The sequence below is a fragment of the Meriones unguiculatus genome (assembly GCF_030254825.1).
Source record: "Meriones unguiculatus strain TT.TT164.6M chromosome 13 unlocalized genomic scaffold, Bangor_MerUng_6.1 Chr13_unordered_Scaffold_34, whole genome shotgun sequence".
In the NCBI taxonomy this organism is placed as follows: Eukaryota; Metazoa; Chordata; class Mammalia; order Rodentia; family Muridae; genus Meriones; species Meriones unguiculatus.
In genome coordinates, this window is record NW_026843646.1 from 9,340,391 (window position 1) to 9,360,886 (window position 20,496).

General features: G+C 37.7%; 1 protein-coding gene across 1 annotated transcript; it reads right to left on the minus strand.

Moving 5' to 3' along the window:
- Positions 1–1,027: 1,027 nt before the first annotated feature.
- On the minus strand, positions 1,028–14,412 carry LOC110542254 (vomeronasal type-2 receptor 116-like). Its single transcript, XM_060376247.1, is given in 10 exon segments — positions 1,028–1,281; positions 1,795–1,870; positions 1,872–2,496; positions 4,913–5,031; positions 6,122–6,349; positions 10,664–10,968; positions 10,971–11,349; positions 11,352–11,468; positions 11,826–12,117; positions 14,213–14,412. Coding segments are annotated over 10 exon segments (2,595 nt in total).
- Between the last annotated feature and the right edge of the window lie 6,084 nt (positions 14,413–20,496).

The window sequence follows — 20,496 nt, forward strand, 5'->3', positions numbered from 1 at the left end:
CTGAGACTTTTAGCCAAACTTTTTTTAGTGCAGAGAATGTTATAAAAGAAATGGGAAATAGTAAGACATGGAGAGGACAGGTGCTCCACAAGGAGAGCAACAGAACCAAAAAATCAGCACAGGTGTCTTTTCTGAGACTGATACTCCAACCAAGGACCATTCCTGGAGATAATCTAGAACCACTGCACAGATGCAGCCCATGGCATTTCAGTGTCCAAGTGGGTTCCATAGTAATGGGAACAAGGACTGTCTCTGACCACCTGCTCTCTGATCACTTCCCCCTGAGGGGAGAGGAACCTTACCAGGCCACAGTGGCAGACAATGCAGCCACTCCTGATGAGACCTGATAGACTAGGATCAGAAGGAAGGGGAGGAAGACCTCCCCTATCAGTGGACTGGGGGAGAGGCATGGGTGGAGAAGGGGAAGGGAGGGTGGGATTAGGACGAGAAGAGAGAGGAAGCTATAGGCGAATACAAAGTGAATAAACTAATTAATTAAAATAATAATTTTAAGAAAATACGATTTTTTACTGTCATGCTAAACAATGAAATTTATTCTGTAAATCACTGAAATTGATAAAGTTCAATTTATGTGGCAGAATCTAATAGAATCTTCTGGATTTCAAAATTGAAATGATTTATATGAAATTTAATGGTTTTTTTGCTTAATCAAAGATGGATCAAATAAATACTGGAAACATGGTGACACATCTTCAACACAAGCACTTTGCATGCAAAGGAAATCAGATATCCATGAGCTTAGTCCACACTGCTCTATTTGTGAGGCTTCAAGCCAAAAAACAAAATGAAACAAAAATTTCATTACAGTAATAGTGTAAAACATAATTTCTAAACATGAGATAAAAATAACTGTTCCACTTCAAAAAGACGTCAGTAAAATTAAATGAAGAATTTTGAGCCATCATACTCTCATCATAATATACCTAAATAACTGATATGAAAAGGTGTGGCAGTGGTTTCAGTCATTGTATTTAATTTACTAGCATAGATCAATTTTAGTTTTTAACTAAAATTTAACTGACTTCCTTCTTGAATGAGTTTTGTGCCTGATGTCAAGACAGGAGTTCTTATCTGGTCTTAACAAAATGATGTAGCACTTGGGGGCAAAGATGAAACCAAGCAGAAATGCACTGGAAGCCAAGATAGAGAAGACTTCCTTAGCCACCATGACCTTCCCCTTTGTGCTGTGGTAGACAGGGAGGAAGGTGACCCACACACAGAAGAACTCATCCATGCTGAATTGCCAGGAGCCAAAGCTATCTACGGAAGCCAAAGCCAAAGCTATATAGTGAAGACAAAGGTATCTATGGAAGCCAAAGTCAATTAGTGAGCCAAGGCTATCTGCGGCAGCCAAAGTCAAAGCTATCTACTGGAGACAAAGTTAGTTACTGAAGCCAAAGCCAAGTAGAGAGCAAAGGTCATTTAGTGGAGACCTAAAGCTATGTAGTGAAAGAGTTATCTAGACCCTAAATCATGGGTGATAGATTGTGAGGACATCCTTTGTTAGAGCATCCGTAAGATATCTTAAGAAAACATCCTTACGGTATCTTGCAGGTACAATATTTAACTCATGAAAACACTCTTCCTATTTCCTGCAGCAGATTAACCTTCCCCTTTTCTGCCTTCTCCCTATATAAGTTGGGTAAAAATTTCTAATAAACGAAAGCCTTGATCAGACTTGGCTTTCATTCATGTGTCTCTTGTCCCTAACCCCCCATTCCTTCCAATCTCTTCACCTTAGGAACCCCATTGAAGCCCCACAGGTTAGGGCACTGAATAGCAGGAACTTGGCTTCATTGACTGTGTCAGGCAAATTTCTGGACAAGAAGGCCATGGTGTAGCTCCCAAGTTGCCAAGGAGCAGAGGTATCCCAGGACACAGTGGAAGGAAACTGCTGATCCTTTGTTGCACACAATGATGATGTGGCCACGTTCAGCATGAGCATCATGATCAATGAAGGGTGGAAAGGTAAACACCCAGATTCCACAGAGAACATGTTGGATCAGTGTGCAGATGGGAATGATGAAGTTAGGTGCCCTTGATACCATTAACCACCTCACCAATCTAGCTGCAACAGTGACCTTGAATGCAATAACCACTGTGATAACTTTGGCCAACACTGTGGAGAGAGCCACAGTGAACAAAATTCCAAATTCTGTCTGCTGCAAGATGCAGGTGGCTGTGTTGGGCTGACCAATGAAGAGCAAGGAACTGAGGAAGCAGATGATGGGTGTCAATAGCAGGGTATAGCTGAGAGCCTTATTATTGCCCTTGACAATGGGTGTGTCTTTGTGATTCACAAAGACAATAAGAACCACTGCTGTGAGTGCAGAGAAGCACAGTGCTGTGGTGGTGAGAGCCATCCCCAAAGGGTCTTCATAGGATAAAAAGCCCTCAGATTTCTGGAGGCAGTGGTTCTTCTCTGAGTTTGCATAGTGACTTTCTGGGCAAATCACACATTGGACCGTATCTGTTGATAAGTGAAAGGAACTGTAAATGACTCCTCAGGTGTACCCTTTCCCCCTAAGTTATTCCTCAGCCCCAGGTCATTAAAATGCTTCCTGATTGATACCCTATGGCAAATCGCTCAACTTGGCTGTCAATGAAAATATGCTGGACTTTGAGTCACTAGCATATAACATGAGAATTTTTCCTGTGCTGCAAATCTGTCTAAACAATTGTCGAGCTATATTTTAGGTAATTGGACTGGAGAATTCGATACTACGATGGAGCAGCTGAGAGTGGCCATTGTCACAGTAAATTCTACCAGAGTGGACGCAGGACTAGGCACAGGATTATCATCATGGATTGCTGCAGCCATGAATCATCTGAAGGAATGGGCGGGCATGGGAGCGTTAGCAGGCCTTCTGGTGTTGGTCTCCCTGGTTTGCCTGTGGTCTATATGCAAGATTAGAGTCTCACAACAGTGTGATGCAGCCTTGATCATTCAGGCCTTTACAGCCATTGAAGCAGGACATTTTCCCCAAGCATGGTTGGATACCATAAAAAGCTAAAATGTTACGCTCAGGATGTGAGGCTAAGCACTGCACTCAGGGTCAGCCACTTTGGACCCAGAGAAGAGCATGTCTGGTTGCATGCGGGTTGATGCCCCAGGTCCCGCCTCTGAGAAAAAGGCATCAGATGGGTCTGATGCTCTTTAGGTGGATGACATCTAAACGAACATCGGTACAAAGTCCCAATTTATTTCTAATATCAGAGATCAGACCTCTACTCTTGCCTGATGCATCTAAAACAAAAAGGGAGAACTGTAGAGAGCTGCGGAATGCTATGCCTTAAAGATGGAGCTGGTTTCCGCCTTCACCTTCCCGATGGTGAGTGCTCTCTGTCACGAACAATTCCACATTTGGCTAAGGCTGAGGATCTGGCTTGCTTCCATGTATGTGGACCTATCTGAATTGCCCACGTGGCACGCCTGGGTTGGCTACCCAGAGGCTATTTAAGCTGTGGGCTGGCTTTCCCCAGGGTCCAAGGATTGTTCAAGGTTTCTGAATAAACTGCATTGAAAAAAATGCTTCCTGACTCACCTACCTTTAGTTTCAGAAACAAATGTTAAGTAGTCTGTGAATCATTTCAAATCTATACAGCCATTTTTGCCTATGGAAACAAAAATCAAATAATCCCAAAGATTTTCCTTTGTATTTATATGTTTAGCCTGAATTTGTATCTCTGTTGCATCTATTTTATATGTCATAAATTTCCAGAAATAATTGCATAGTCCTAATTTCATTCAGACATCATTTTATAAACTAATCACTAATTTCTGGGTATATATTCTGTCCAATATGAACGATAATCTTTGAAATTAATTTCTTATATAGTATTCTAAGACTTGGAACCCATATTTATTTATTTCCATAAAATCTCTAGGGTACACAAATTGGTTCATACTAATCCTCCACTAGTAATACATTGTTACTTTTAGCTCTAGCATTATTATTAACCTATAGGTAGAAAATTTTTGAAATATTTCTAGGTATTCAATAAAGTTTTCAATACTCTGCTCCTAATATTTGTGAATTTTGTCTTGAATTTTAAAAAAACATATAACCTAGACCCACCTTTGCAGAAATGAAGCACATAGGCTGCCCAGTTTCTATGTGGGTACCCTAGTATGGGGAACAGGGACTCTATCTGACATGAAGCCAGTGGCCAACTACCCCTGGTGGGTGCAGCCATTCCAGGCCACAGAGGAAAATAATGCAGCCAGTCTTGATGAGATGTGATGGTCTACAGTCAGAAGGAATGGGAAGAGGACCTCCTCTATCAGTGGATTAGAAGAGGGACATGGGAGGAGATGAGGGAGGGTGGGTGTGTGAGGTTACAGTGGAGGTGGCTACAGCTGGGATACAAAGTGAATTAACTGTGATTAATAATAAATAAATATTTTTTAAAGAGAAAAAAGAATATATGTCAAAATACAATAAATAAACAAAACATGCAACCTTGATTTGTAATGAAATTATTCTATTACCTTGAACTTTTTTGTGTGTATTAAAAAAAACTATCACCTCATCAAATTTCCTCTGTTTTACATTTAGAATTAAACATCAAGTTTATTGTCAGGAGAATCAAATTTCTATTTTTATATATTGTTTTTTTTCTTTACTGATAATGGAAATCTAATAATGTTTTTCTGAAGATTCACCAGGTCCTTTGCAAATATATTTTAGCTATTAGCTTAGTATTTTTATGAGAGTTCTGACATGAGGATGAATGTGTCTTTGACTCTTACTTCCTCTTGGAACACTTTAAATTTCTAATTAAGAAACAAAAGTCTTATCTCTTCTCTCCAGTCCTTTTCCTTTTGCTTAGTTATTCCAGACTTCTGTGGAAAAGTTAGAAAGTTCTCTGTCACCCTATATTTAGTGTCTCATTGGAAATCTCATTGTCTGCACAAGCAGTGCAATCAAAGCAGCAGACAGCCTTGCCTTCCTGTGCAGACTTCCCGAATCCAGGCCTACAGCTCTCACTGCACACAGACTGAGGAATCTAAGAGAAATGAAAGCTATTAACAAATGTTTGGATTTATGTTAAAAATTTGAGTGAGGTGACATATTATTAAGTATCGTCTGGAAATGCTTACAATGAAAGATAATTGAAAAAAATAGGTTTTGGTATTGCTAAATTTAGAACATTTTGGGTCATACAACCCACATATTTAAATCTTGGTCCAATACATGATGCTGTTTTCATTAAAGTGTTCTATAAGATCATGGTATGACTTCAGAGTCAAACTGTCTTTATACTTACTGGACACTAGGGGAAGCTTTAAAATCCAGTGTGGTTGTGAATGTTGATAGACAACTCTACAGGGCTTGGGTTCATCATGGCAACTGGTCTTTGGGAATTTCTGTGAGGACTTGTAGGGAAGCATTTACTTGGAGCTGAATAAAACCAATACACAATGGGAGTCAGTATTTCATTAGCTACTGTCACAGACAGAATGAAAAGGAGATGGGATGTGTGTGTGTGTGTGTGTGTGTTTTACTTAGTTTATTTCTTTTTGTTACTTTTTCCTTTATTATATTATCAACATTTATAACAATTCATTCAATTTGTATGATGGCTTTGGCTGCCTCGCTCATCTTTCAGTTCCACCCACCTTCCCTCTTCTCTCTGTAGGCCTCTCCCCTAGTCAACTCATAGGGGATTTCATCGTTCACTTCCATCTGACCCTAACCTATTAGATCTCATCAGGACTGGTGGCATTGTCTTCCTCTGTGGTGTACCATGCTATTCTACCTTTTTTAGAGGCTGACAGAAAATACCTCTTTACCTCTCTCTGAAATATTTAAGCATGGGTGACAAAATAAACCTATCAATGTTTTGAGGTAATAACAGAAACCTAACCGACACTCTATTCCTAAGAAATATGTGGACATTAAGAAGATATAAAAATAAACGTTTCCATTGTCAAAGTCAGGAAATGAGAAAACAGTCTGTTTTGGCTCTTTTTATGTGAAGTTCCTTATTGGTTGCTGAATATTGACTGGTGCTTAATAAGTGTCAGAGTATCATTACATTTTGAACACTATTTTTGTTTTTCTTAAAGGTCAAAGTGAGATAAGTCAGGACTCACCTTTGCAAATATTGTAGGCCATTGAATCATCTGCTCAGATAAAGACAACTGTTGACCAAGGGGAGCATCTGAAGAAAAGGTTCCTACTTTCACCTTTAATCCAAGACCCTTTGGAAAATTCCAAAAATTGAGAATATCATACTTTATATCTAAGTAGTTTTGGCCATTCATTACTATGTGATCTCTCACATGATTTTTCAGGAGGAAGTTATTTAGGAAAGGAAGGAACTGAAAGAGATGTAGAAACATAGTTTGATGTACATCTAAAATATCAAAAAAATTTCTTTACAAAGAAGTACATAAAACTCAGTGTTTTTAAGTCATAATAATAAAGAGCATCTTAAAGGAGGTGTCAATGTGGCTGATTAAATAAAAAGTACTTGAATTGAAATATACTAAAATTTACCAAAATTAAATCAAGATCATGTTAATAGATTAAATAGTCCTATATCCCTGAAGGAAATAGAAGCAGTCATCAAGTCTCCCTTCAAACAAAACAAAACAAAACAAAACAAAACAAAACAAAAAATAGCAAGGCCAGATGGTTTTGGCACAGAATTCTACCAACCTTCAAAGAAGAGCTAAGTTGAATTCTCTTCAAACGATTCTACAAAATAGAAACAGAAGAAACACTACCCCACTTTTCTTCTAACCAATTTAGAGTATCTGGTTTTATGTTGAGTTAGTATGAGGTGGAAGGGATAGGAGCTCCACAAGAACCAAATATATGTGGGCACAGGGCTCTTTTCTGAGACTGATACTCCACCAAGGACCATGTATGGATATAACCTAGAAGCTCTGCTCGGATATAGCCTGTGGTAGCTCAGTAACCAATTTTTTTCCCATAGTAAGGGGAACAGGGACTGACAGGAACTCAATGGCAGGCTCTTTGACCTCCCCACTCCCCAAGGGAGGAGCAGTCCTGCTAGGCCACAGAGGAGGGCTTTGCAGCCAGTCCTGAAGAAACCTGATAAAACAGGGTCAGATGAAAGGGGAGGAGGTCCCCCCTATCAGTGGACTTGGAAAGGGGCAGGGACAAGATGATGGTGGAAGGGTGAGATTGGGAGGGAATGAGGGAGTGGGATACAGAATAAAATGTAACTAATAATAAAAAATTAAAAAAAAGATTTTTCCAAAAAAAAAGAAACACAACCAAACTCATTCTTTGAAGCCACAGTTACCTTGTTACCTAAACCACACAAAGACCCAACAAAAGAATATCTCTTTTATAAACATTGATGGAAAAATACTCAATAAAATACTTGCAAACCGAATCTAAGAACACATAAAAGATATCATCCACCATGACCAACTAGGCTTCATCCTGGTCATGCAGGGGTGGTTCAATATATGGAAATCCATCAGTATAATCCACCATAAAAAAACTGAAAGTAAAAGAGAAAATGATAATCTCCTTAGATGCTGAAGAAGCATTTGACCAAATCCAACCCTTACTCAGGTTCAAAGTCTTGGAAAGATCAGGGATACAAGGCACATACCTAAACATAATAAAGACAATATACAGGAATCCTATAGCCGACATAAAAATAAATGGAAAGAATCTTAAATCAATCCCACTGAAATCATGGACAAGGCAAGGCTGCCCACTCTCTTCATAGCTCTTAAGCAGAGTACCTGGCATCCTAGTTAGAGCAATAAGACAACTAAAGGAGATCAAGGGGATATAAATTGGAAAGGAAGAAGTCAAAGCATTACTATTTGCACATGTTATGATAGTGGACATGAGCGACACCCAAAATTGATAGTGGACATTGATCCAGAGAACTCCTTAAGCTGATAAACACCTTCAGCAAAGTGGCTGTATACAAAATTAACCCCCTACCCATAGCCCTACTGTATATGAAAGACAAAAGGGATAAGAAAGAAATTATGGAATCCACACCCTTCACAATAGGCATTAATAACATAAAGTATGGTATGACTCTCACCAAGCAAGTGAAAGACCTGCAGGAAGGGGGGAGCTTCAACTCTCTGAAGAAAGAAATTAAAGAAGGTATCAGAAGATGGAATGTTCTCCCATGCTCATTGATCCATAGGATTAACACTGTGAAAATGGCCATTCTGACAAAAGCAATCTACAGATTCTATACAGTTTCCATCAAAATACCTAAACAATTATTTACAGACCTTGAAATTACAATTGTCAGTTTCATAAGAGAAAAAAAACAGAATTGCTAAAACAATTCTGTACAGCAACAAATCATCTGGTGGTAACTCCATCCCTGATTTCAAGCTGTACTACAGAGCAATAGTAATAAAAACTGCATGGTACTGGCATAGAAACAACATGGTGGGTCAATGGAATTAGAAAAACCAGAAATAAACCCATATGCCTACAGATACTTGAATTTTTACAAAGAAGCCAAAACCATACAATGGAAAAAAGACAGCATCTTGGCAGGTCTAAATTGATGTCTACATGTAGAACATTGCAAATAGATACATATTGATCACCCTGCACAAAACTAAAGTCCAAACATAACATAACATAAACATAAAACCAGATACACTAAATTGGTTAGAAGAAAAATGGGTAAGACCCTTGACCTCATAGACACAGGATAAAACTTCCTGAACAGAACACCAACAGCACAGGCTCTAAGATTAACAATCAATAAATGGGACCTCAGAAACTGAAAAGCTTCTGAAAAGCATAGGACACTATCATCATAATTAAATGACAGCCTACACCCTGGGAAAGGATCCTTACCAACTGTATATCTGACAGAGGGCTAATATCCAGAATATTTAAAGAACTCAAGAAATTAAAAAGCAACAAATCAAGTAATCTAATTTAAAAATGGGGTACAGAGCTAAACAGAAAAATTCTCTGTAGAGGAAAATAGAATGGCAGAGAAACACACAATATCTTTATCAAGGAAATGCAAATCAAAACAGCCATGAGATTTCACCTTACACAGATCAGAATAGCAAAGATCAAAAATGCAACCAACAATATATGCTGGAGAACTGTGGAGAAAGAGGGACCCTCCTCCACTGCTGGTGGGAATGTAAACTTGTACAACCACTTTGGAATCCGTTTGGCACTTTCCCCAACATTTAGGAATAGCCCTTCCTAAAGATCTAGCTATACCACTCATAGGCACATATCCAAAATATGCTCAAGATTACAAGGACATTTGTTTAACCATATTCGTAGCAGCTTTATTCGTAATAGTCAGAATCTGGAAACAACCCAGATGTCCCTCAATGGAGGAATGAATACAGAAATTGTGGTTCATTTATACAATGTAATAATACTCAGCATTTAAAAATAAGGAAATCATGGAATTTGCAGGCAAATGGTGGGAAGTAGAAAAAAATCATCCTGAGTGAGTTTCCCAGAAGCAGAAGGACACACGTGGTAAATACTCACTTATAAGTGGATATTAAGCACAGAATATAGGATAAACATATTAAACTCTGTACACCTAAAGAAGCTAAGCAAGAAGCGGGACCCTCGGTAAGATGATCAATCCTCACTCAGAAAGGAAACTGGACAGACATCTGAAACAGGACCGGACCCTACCACAGAGGGCCTCTGAATGACTCTACCCAGCAAGGTATCAAAACAGGTGCTGAAACTCATAGCCTAACTTTGGGCAGAGTACAGGGAATCTTATGTAATAAGGGGGAGATAGAAAGGCCTGGAGGGGACAGGAGCTCCACAAGGAGAGCAAAGGAACCAAAAAAAAAAAATGGGCAAACTTTTTGTTCCCTGAGACTGATATTCCAAACCAAGGACCATGCATGGAGATAACTGAGAAACTGTGCACAAATGTAGCCCATTGAAGCTCAGTCTTCCAGTGGGATTCCTAGTAATGGGAATAGGCACTGTCTCTGACATGACCTTAGTGGCTGGTTTTCTGATCAACTCACCCGAGGTGTGAGCAGCCTTACCAGGCCACAGAGGAAAACAATGCAGCCAGTCCTGATGATACCTGATATGCTAGGATCAGATGGAATAGGCGGATGATCTCCCCTGTCAGTGGACTTGGGAAGAGAAGATGGGTGGGAGGGTAAGATTGGGAGGCGATGAGGGAAGGGGCTATATCTGGGACACAAAGTGAACAAACTAATCAAAAATGAATTAATAAAAAAGAAAATTAACACTGAAAATAAATACATTTAAATTTTTTTTGAAAACCACATTCTCTTCAACATAAATCCTTGAAGCACAGCTAAGTCAGCAAGGCACTAAATTATGCAGACTCTGTTTATTCAAATTGCTTTGGAAAGTTAGGCATAGGCACTTTCAGAATATATTCAAAGTTCCCATCCTCAAAATGAGGGCCCTGAAATTGACAGTACTGTATAAATTCATCCTTAACATCATAACCCTATGGTAGTGGTCAGAAGCATTTTAACCCTTAAGGAACAACTGCTCCTACATTTGATATGAAGACTATATCCTTTCTTGTTAACATATTCTAAAAACCTATGATACTAAATTTGAATGCCTAAGGAAATAATAAAAAACATCACATTGCTGCTATTACCATACATAGGAAGGGATATTACCTGCCAGGGGAAGAATTCCTTTCTTTCTCCATTAGCATATGGCTGTTTCTGTATTTGTTGGAGGTTCATCTCATGGAGGCTGAAGGCCATAGCATACAAAGCATTGTATATATTGTAGCTCTCTTCACTCATGGATGGGTCAAAAAGGTGTCTGGACAGTAACTCCAAAGAAGCATTGGGTTGGCAGTTTTCCAAAAGTTGACAATCAGACTCAGAAAATGAGCACTTGAAGAACAAAAACCAAAACTTAGGAAGGTAAGTGTCTTCTGGGTATTTGTAGGGAGTAACTGTAGGAATAAAATTTGGTCAACCATCACTTCATGGTGGTGTGAAAAAGTGAGGATTCCATGAAATGACTCTACCATGAAATAATCAGCAATGTTATCAACATTCCATTGAGAGTTCAATATCCAGACTTTCCATGTCACTAAAAGTTGCTCAATATGTCGCATTAAACTTTGCAAAGAAACAATGTCCCCATAAATAACTATCACACTAGCTGATGATTCATGAATCTTTACCAGATCCTTTCATAATGTACTGGAATATGAATTCCAGGAACCAGGGAGCATTTTCAAATAGGCTATGCAGATGCTATTACTCTCCATATCTTCTCTCAAGTCTGACAGAATCTGATTCTCTCTGTGCTCATCTGGGAGGATCAGACCAACCCAGGACCAGCTGAAAATGAAGCCATCAAAGAAACTATGGCAAGTGACAGAAATGTGTCCTTGGGGGCTATCTGATATAGAGAATTAAACTGACTTCAGTCATATAAGGTAGAATCAAAAGGCCCAAATGTGAGCTGGAAGGGAAAAAATGAAAACAAGAGGAAGAAGGTTGACATCAAACAGAGACTCAGTCCTGAATCAACAGATGTAATCACTCAGGATGAAGATTGTTCTGTCATATTTAAAAGGCAAACCCAAAGGAGACTTTTCTAAAAATAAAAAAATAAAAATATTAGTGACAGATCTCCAGTTTCAGTAAGGTCATCCACCTCTTCTTCCTTTGTATTTCAAGTAATGGAAATGTGGATCATCAAGTACCATCATACTTTCCTTTATAGATCATTTATCCAAGTGCCCCTGTATCACTTTTTCAGACATTCAGTAATGTCAAAATTATTCTTGACTCCTAGATCCAACACTCCAGCCCTCACCTGAGGTATTCTATAAAGGTTTAGCAGTTTCCCAAGTTGGGAAGATATTGTCCATGATGTTCCTATGAGTGCAGCAGGTGACATTCTCTTCAACCCACAGTTGTAATTAGCTAGAGGTTGCCTCAAATTTGTGAGCCAAACAAAGGGAGCAAGAAGGATATTTCTTTCATAATGTGCAACATTATAGAGATCAAAGCCCAGAGTTGTGTTTGGTAGAAGATTAGGTTTTCTGTTGATCTCTTCAATGGCAAATACCAAGGCCAGAATGAACTGGTAGTTCTTAAGCTGATACCTGAAAAAAATATACAGGAAGCTAACATAGACCATAAACTGTCCTATTAAGTTCAATGGCTTTTATAATTCAAATGCCAATGTTTCTATAAAATAATTTTTTAAATATATTTTCATGAATGACTACAATTAAATTAGGTATTTTAAGGAAATACGATTAGGCAATATGCTACAGTATTAACGTTCAATAGTTATGGTCTCAGAAAATGTAATTTATTATACAGCTTTGTTTACCTTTTATGTGGAGAAAAATAAACTGTCTATGAATAAGAAATTGGGTTCTGACTAAACATCAGAACTTTTAGTGTCTGAAACTTGGCCCTTCAGCCTCTATAATTATGAAATTTCAGTGTGTCTTGATCCAATCACTTAGTTTTCTGTGACAATAACTTATTAAAAGTATTACACAAAGTTAATTCAAATCATTTATTGCCATAGATGTAATTTCTATGATATTTTTAGAATAGGATGGCCTGGAGCACATTATGCAGACCAGGATGGTGTCGAACTCCCAGGCATCTTCTTGTCGAGAATAGTTCATATGAATCCACATTTAAATTTATTTTAACTTTTTGTATATTCCTGAGCTGTGTGCATCCCTAGTATAGATGTGAATCTCTGTGCATGTACAGGTTCTTTAGTGTCAATAACTATGAATGTAAGGGAGAAAGGAAATCCATGGTCAGTCCAAGCTGTCCACATTATTTCAGTATCTATTAATCATTTCTTTAACTATTCACCGACTGACTGACTTATTTAATTTGTTGCGACAGAGTGTGGTCATGTAGCAGTTGTTGGCCTGGAACTCACTGTGGACTTGAAATCACTAAGATTCTTTCTGTCACTCCTTACCCAGTGCTGTGAAGAAGGGAGAGTACCACACTAACTCAATCTAAATTTTCTTTATTGTTTTCGTCACTTAAGTCTGGTACCTTGCCCAGCAAAAATGCAGAGAATTACCTCTAAAATCTGTACACATAAAGAAGCTAAGCAAGAAGGAGGGCCCAGGATAAGATGATCAATCCTCACTCAGAAAGGCAAACTGGACAGATATCTGAAGAGGGAGAAAACAAGAAACAGGACAGGAGTCTACCACAGAGGGACTCTGAAAGACTCTACCCAGCAGAGTATCAAAGCAGATGCTGAGGCTCATAGACAAATTTTGGGCAGAGTGCAGGGAATCTTATGAAAAAAGGGGGAGATAGAAAGTCCTGGAGGGGACAGGGGCTCCACAAGCAGAGCAACAGAACCAAGAGATCCAGGCCTAGGGGTCTTTTCTGAGACTGATACTCCATCCAAGGACCATGCATGGAGACAACCAAGAATCCCTTCACAGATGTAGCCCATGGCAGCTCAGTCTCCATGTGAGTTCAGGGAATGTCTCTGACATGAACTCAGTGGCTGGCTCTTTGATGACCTCCCCCTGAGGAGATTGTGTGCAGCCTTACCAGGCCACAGAGGAAGACAATGTAGTCAGTCCTGATGAGACCTGATAGGCTAGAGTCATATAGAAGAGGAGGAGGACTTTCCCTATCAGTGGACTTGGAGAAGGGAATGAGAGAAGATGAGGGAAGGTGGGGGTATTGGGGAGATGAGGAAGGGGCTACAGCTGGGATACAAACTGTAATTAATATAAATTTTAAAATTAAATTAAAAAAATAATAAATGGGCAAATCAAACTATAATCACCTGGATGCTATACATCACAAACTTTAGCAACATTCTAGGCACTCATTTAGTGGTTTCTTACAGGTCTGTATCTGTACTGAAAAAAGGCCCAAAAGTATGATATCATACTGAGATAAAATTATTCATGCTCTGAAACAATATCACCAATAAAATATTTGAATCATTTGCCATGACGGTATGATAAAGAAAAATCATAAAATTCCATTAGCATATGAAGAAACTGAAATGAATAACATGAAAATTATCACTTTTCATGTGAAAGAGGAAACAAAGTACACATTAAATATATTAGAATATATTTTATATCAGAAAAGAGTGATTTTGAAAAAAAACACAAGGAAGTTTTAATCCATAAATCATTTAATTCACAAGAGTTCTAAATTATTACAATGAATACTTGTACTTACTGTATGTGAAAATCATGGAAAGATATTTCCTTTAGAATAGTTTTGGTTCTGTAATAAATATGAAGAGGAAAAAATATACAAACTGTCACATCTCCTTCTTGGTGAAAATCTTCCTTGACTGTTACATAGCAGTCATTATCAGTAAAGTCACACAAAAAACTTGGTATATACAGGAGCCCGATGATAAAAATCCAGAACATTCTGCTAACACATGCATATGCCCAACAATTAGACTAGTGGACAGAGCTCTAACTACATCCAGAAGGTATATATTCAGCCTAAGTGTTTGGCAAAATGAGTATTTAGACTTTGTTAATGAGTGCAGCAGTCACCCTATTCACACCATGTTGTTCCTGAAACTTCTCCACTGCTGTTGAGACTTCTGAAACTCTTCCCTTAGGCTCTGCCTATGAGGTCCTGTGTTCTTGAAAACAAGTTGGAAAATATGTTTTGAATCTTCTCTAGCCACAGGCACCATGATTTCAGCAGAGTAGATGGGCAGCAAGAACTCAAGGATCAATTTCCTAATTGGACTTTTTTTTGGCCAAGTTTGAAGCAAGAAAGTTTTCATTTGACAACTTTGGCCAGTGAAGGCATCCTACATCAGAGGAAGGCCTGAAATGCCCAGGCAGTGCAAACACAGCAAAATAAATGGACTATACTTTTCCAAACCAAAGACAACTTGTGGAACTGATTATTCCTACTGACTATAAGTGTTTCAAAATTTCCTTCATGATACATACATCTGTATCTGCAAAACACTGTGATGTCTGCACCCAACACAATCAGTTTATTTCTTGCTTTGGAAAAGCCAATAGTCCTGATGATTTCCTCACTTCTAAATCATCCACTTAACTTCAGTGCACAAATCTAGTCTCCTGTTTACATTCTGAGATTTAAACTGCTTAAGTACTACTCGACTTTCTCATTCTGGGATAGTCACTGAGTAAAGGAGTCCTTGTGATTCATCCCTGCCTCTAGAGCAGTATGTTCATCTACTGCTTACAATGCTTTGAAATCATTAGGTTTATGAGATAGCTCTCTCAGTTCTGTAAAACATACAATAATTTAAAGGCATCACAGTTTGTACTTTCACCTAATATACTCAAGTTTAGGGCAACAAATGTACTGTGCATTGTAACATGGCAATGAAAGGATGCTTCCTAAAGTAAACTGATTTCCCTATGAAAGGATGGGTGAGTACAGTGAACAAAAATCAAATGAAATAACAACAAAGCACTACTATAAGATGCTAGCAGGACAAACTGTAGCATGTTAGGACTTCTATTTCTGCTTCAGTTTAACAATTTGCAATGACTATATAATAGATAAAACTTATCTTTTATAAAACAATACACAGTGAAAAGGAACAGGAAAACTTGCTTCTCAGTAAATCACAGTTCAGTGCAATCCTTGGTAATAGAGCAAACCCATGAATCAATCAATTCAAAGATGATCCTCACTTAGAGCATGTGTAGAATATGAAATTCATTGACAACTTCTTCAATAAGATGCATTGATGTAGGATAAGCATGAGACTTAAACACATAAGACTTAAACATTTTCCTCAAGGGAATGTCCTGGTAAGAGGACTTGGCATTTATTTAATCTTTTTGTTCTTGAGATTTCCTAACAAAAATCACTGTTACAATGTCTGAAGTGAGTGATCATGAAAATCCCTTTATTGTTGATACAGATATCGTAGTCCAAGAAGAACAGAAGGTACAGCAAACTGGTTTCTCACAAGTATTTAAAGATGAACATAGAAAAAAATAAGTTAGTCAGTAAACAGGTGAGAACAATTGTGAAAGATGGACTCTTTTCCTGACTTTTAAGGTGTAACTGTGCAACGCTGAGCTCCATGTTCTCATCGGTAGCTAGGAGAGCAGACTATGGTAACACTATGCTTACTTTCATATCTGTGTATTTCAGTTATGAGAGTAAAGTTAGAACGTTTAAATCTATACCTTTTTCTCAACCTGTATGACTATGCTAATTTGTATGTACCACACACGACCCAGAGTCACATATATCTGCAAGATGCCATAGTAGTATTCTCCAATTTCCATATCTACACTAAAGACCCAGGACCACATCACACTGCCAGAGGAAACACTATGGAGATTCTTTATCCTAACTGTTAGAAGCATTGTGCTGTAGCCATGAAAAAGAATAGCCAAATCAAGGCTGTATTCTCAAAGATCAGATAGAGTAAATAAATTCACTATCATTGTTGTTGGAGAGCTGGCTCAGCATTTAAAGTCACTTGGGATCTATTCCCAGTATTGACATGATGGCTCACAACTTTCTGTAAGTAGATTTTCAGGAAATCCCATACCTATTTCTGGCCTCTGCAGGCAAAAGGCATGCCTGTTGTGCACAGACATACATGTGGGAATACACAAAAACACATATAAAATAGTAAAATTGTTCAAATGTTCCAAAGACTGCTATGAATTGCCCAGTCTGAACACTGTGAACACTTCTGGTGAAAGATCAAAAGTGTTTTGAGAGAAATGTTTCAAACAAATTAACTCATGATGTGAAAAATCCCAATGCTGAAATGTCTCAACTAATAAATAACTAATTTTAAAAACAGAAAATCACCAGGTAATATGTCATCTCCACAAGTTTCAGATCCCATGTAAATGACCCCATGTAAAAAAAAATTATAGGGAAGAAATTCCAAGGAATTAAAAAGAATGACTATAAGTATGGTCAATGTACTTGATTAACACAAAGACAGGGAAGTCAATCTATGACATGGGAGTGGTGGGAGAGAATAAGGGAGAGGGCTACAGCTGGGATACAAAGTGATTAAAATGTAATTGATAAAAAATAAATACATACAAAAGAAAATTTCCAAAAGCTAATAAAAGTGTCATGTAACATGTTTTGAGAGAACAACAGAACACCAACCAAAAAGACTAGAAAACAAATTCTCCATGATGTCTTGCCAGGAGCCATTCTGTTAAAGAATCTCTTTAGGCAAGTGGGCCTCTGGAAGGTAATCTGGTGTTTTGTCAGGTCTGTACTATATGACACACCCCCAGAAAAGCTTCAAGTCTCTGACATGATGTCAAGAGAAATTTGGGAAGTTCAGTAGGTATGAGAGCATTATGAAATGTAATCTTGTATTTTGCACAGTTTGTACTATGATGCAACCCCAGAATTGCTTTCAACCTCTGATAACACCGTCATTTGTGCACTCCTGAGTCTCTGAAAAATCTAGTATATTGTGAGCAATCACTTTCTGGGTATTTGCCCACTCAGATTGAACAAACTTCCTACAGGACCTTATTGAAGATGTACTGCTGTCCAGATGGATTAGTTCATGATTAGAAATTCCTGATTTGGTTCAAACAATTTTAAAGTTAAATGGTTTAAGGACTTCTAAAACAAGTTTATGGCTGCAATAAATACTTTGTGGATCTCCAGATGCCTCACTAGGAGACAGATATGAGACAGACTTGTGACCTCATATAGCCTACATTCCACATGATGCCATGAATACACACACATACACACACACACACACACACACACACACACACATGCAAGTTGGTTTAAACTTCCCATGAACAACACTAAATGTAATGGGGCTACAATGAAATGTTTAAATTAAGTACAAATTTTGATGCCATCAAATACAAACTATTTTATTGTATTTTCTTATACCTTGTCAACTAATGGGATAATATACCATCATGTTAAATTCATTTTGTCTTTTATAATGAAAGACAGATAAAATTATTGTCCTGAAGTCATGATAGCTGCAAGATGTGTAGCCAGGTCAGTCCTAATTGAAAAGATATATATTCTTGGAAATTTTAGACCATTGTCAACCTTTGTCATTCTGAACTCACTATGAATGCATGTAATGGATACATAGATAAAAATGTTTACTTTTAAAATATATAACCTGTTGTATTTTATAGTTCATTTGTGTTTGTGATTAGTTAGCATTTTGACTATGAGGTAAATCCTTTGTCTCAAAAGTATAAAATTGTAACCAGACAATAAATGAGGGTTGAAGCCTGGTGGTGGAAACCTATTGAGTAGAAGCCCATTAGGTTGAAGCCTACTGGAACTGGCTTCATCCTTAAGTTGTAGATATGTAAACATGTCTATCTGTCTCTTTCTTGTACATGTTTTATATGAATGTATCTCAATTCTTTATGTTTGAGGAGCTTCTTTTATATGGTCCATGGGATGTGTGTAGGAATATGTACATGTCTATATGTCTGACTGTTTGTCTATGTGTATGTATGGGGCAGATACTGTGGAACAGGCAGCCTCCACCTGCTGCAGTTTCTGCAAAGGAAATGCTTGCTAAAAGTGACATTATCGTCATATGCAAACTTGTAAAAATTTGTTAACGTTGATCTTTGAGATTTTAAATTCATCTACCTCTTCCCCTGAGTGTGTATGCATGAATGTTTTTTTTTCTTACTTTCTTTTTTCCTAATGATTCACAAATAAGTAAGTAGATTCAGGACCTACCTGCAGAGAACTGCTCCTGCACAGAAGCTAATCTCAGAATAAAGAGCCCCCTTTTTACAACTCCTTGGACTTTTGGCTAGTTCCTGCTTTTTAGTAAGGGAAAAAAGAAGTGGTCAGTTTTAGGTTTCCTCCTTAGCAGCAGTGTAGCCAGGCTCTAATTCTAGAGAAGAAATACTGGGCTCCCTCCCCTATTTCTTTTCCTTTCAAGCATCCTTCCTGGTCAGTTTCCTAGATTGGCACACAAACCTTAACAATGTATTATAGTTAAAATATTAGAAACACAAAATTTTAAAAGCTGTTATTAAAAGTTGCATTGACAAAGATCAAGTAACTTACACATGCTGCAAGCCTGTTAGAATAATACCAAACTGTTTGACATAAATTTTAAGATCAGAAAAAAATATAACTCCCAAAACATCATAATTGTTAGTCAAGACGTTATAGTCAGCAAAGGTATGTACCAAATTAAAGGAGGAGTATTCTTTTATGGTAGAAAACTTATTAAAAGAGTTTATGCATAAAAGACAGCTCTATAGACAAAATTAGCTAAAGCAATAACATAACTAAAGGAGATTAATGGGATACAAATTGGTAAGTAGGAAGTCAAACAATCATTTTTCACAAATGATATGATAGTATACACAAGTGACCCCTGAAAATCCTACCAGAGATTTCCTACAGCTGATGAACATGTTCAGCAAAGTGATACAAAATTAAATTAAAAAATCAGTAGTTCTCCTGTATACAAAAAAATTAATAGGCTGAGAAAGAAATCATATAAACAAAACCCTTCACAATAGCCACACATAAAATAAAATATCTTGCTTTAACTCTAACCAAGCAAGTGAAAGATGTGTATGACAAGAACTTTAAGTCTATGAGAAAAAAAAGAAATGGAAAGATTTTCCATGTCCATGGCTCAATCTTTTTTCATACACCTGGTTAGCTGGTTGTTACCTGATTATGTTTTTATGAATAAAAAGCCTAACTTAGAAACAAACCAGCATCATATTCTGGCTCCTGATTCCAGATTATGGTCCTGAATGATCAATTTTTGTTTAGCATTCAATAACTTCCATCAGTCTAAGTTTGGTGTTTGAGTGGTTAGTGTGCGGCTATTCCTGAACCCATAACACCTCCAAAGGTACAGGTGCCAATGTGAAAATTCTGCTACCTTTTATGTAATCTTCCCCCATTATACCTTCTCAGACTGGGTAATATAATTGGATCACTGGACCTATTTTAATTTGGGTATTGACCAAAACTCTATTAAACACCTGACCTCCAGAGACCCCTACTTTATGTGAAGTGCTGCAATATTTCTTGGTATCTCCAGGAATCCATATTAATTCAGAACAAGCATACAACAGATACAAGAAAGTTTGATTTTTTTTTCCTTTACCCTTGGGTGAAATTACTCTTGTAAAAGGTAGTAGGTCTTTCTGGGGAAGGACTGCAGAAAGGCTAAAAATAAAACTTTTAGGGGATTTTTCAGGCTCCTTCTTCAGGGAAACCTTGTAGTCCCTTCATTCAAGGGGTACTGGATTCATTCACCACTATCCCACATGCTTAAAATCTATTCCTAATATTTCAGCTTGCCATCACACAGCTTTTTAAAGCAATTGACCACAGTGAGTCTTTGCACAAGGTAATAAACTCCTTTATAACACAAACAGAAGGCAGATAGCAAAGTTTTGCTTAAGGTGTTTTCATACATCACTAAACTTTGTAGCATTAGTGCACTTCTATGTGAAAGCACAGTACATAATACTGAACATTTA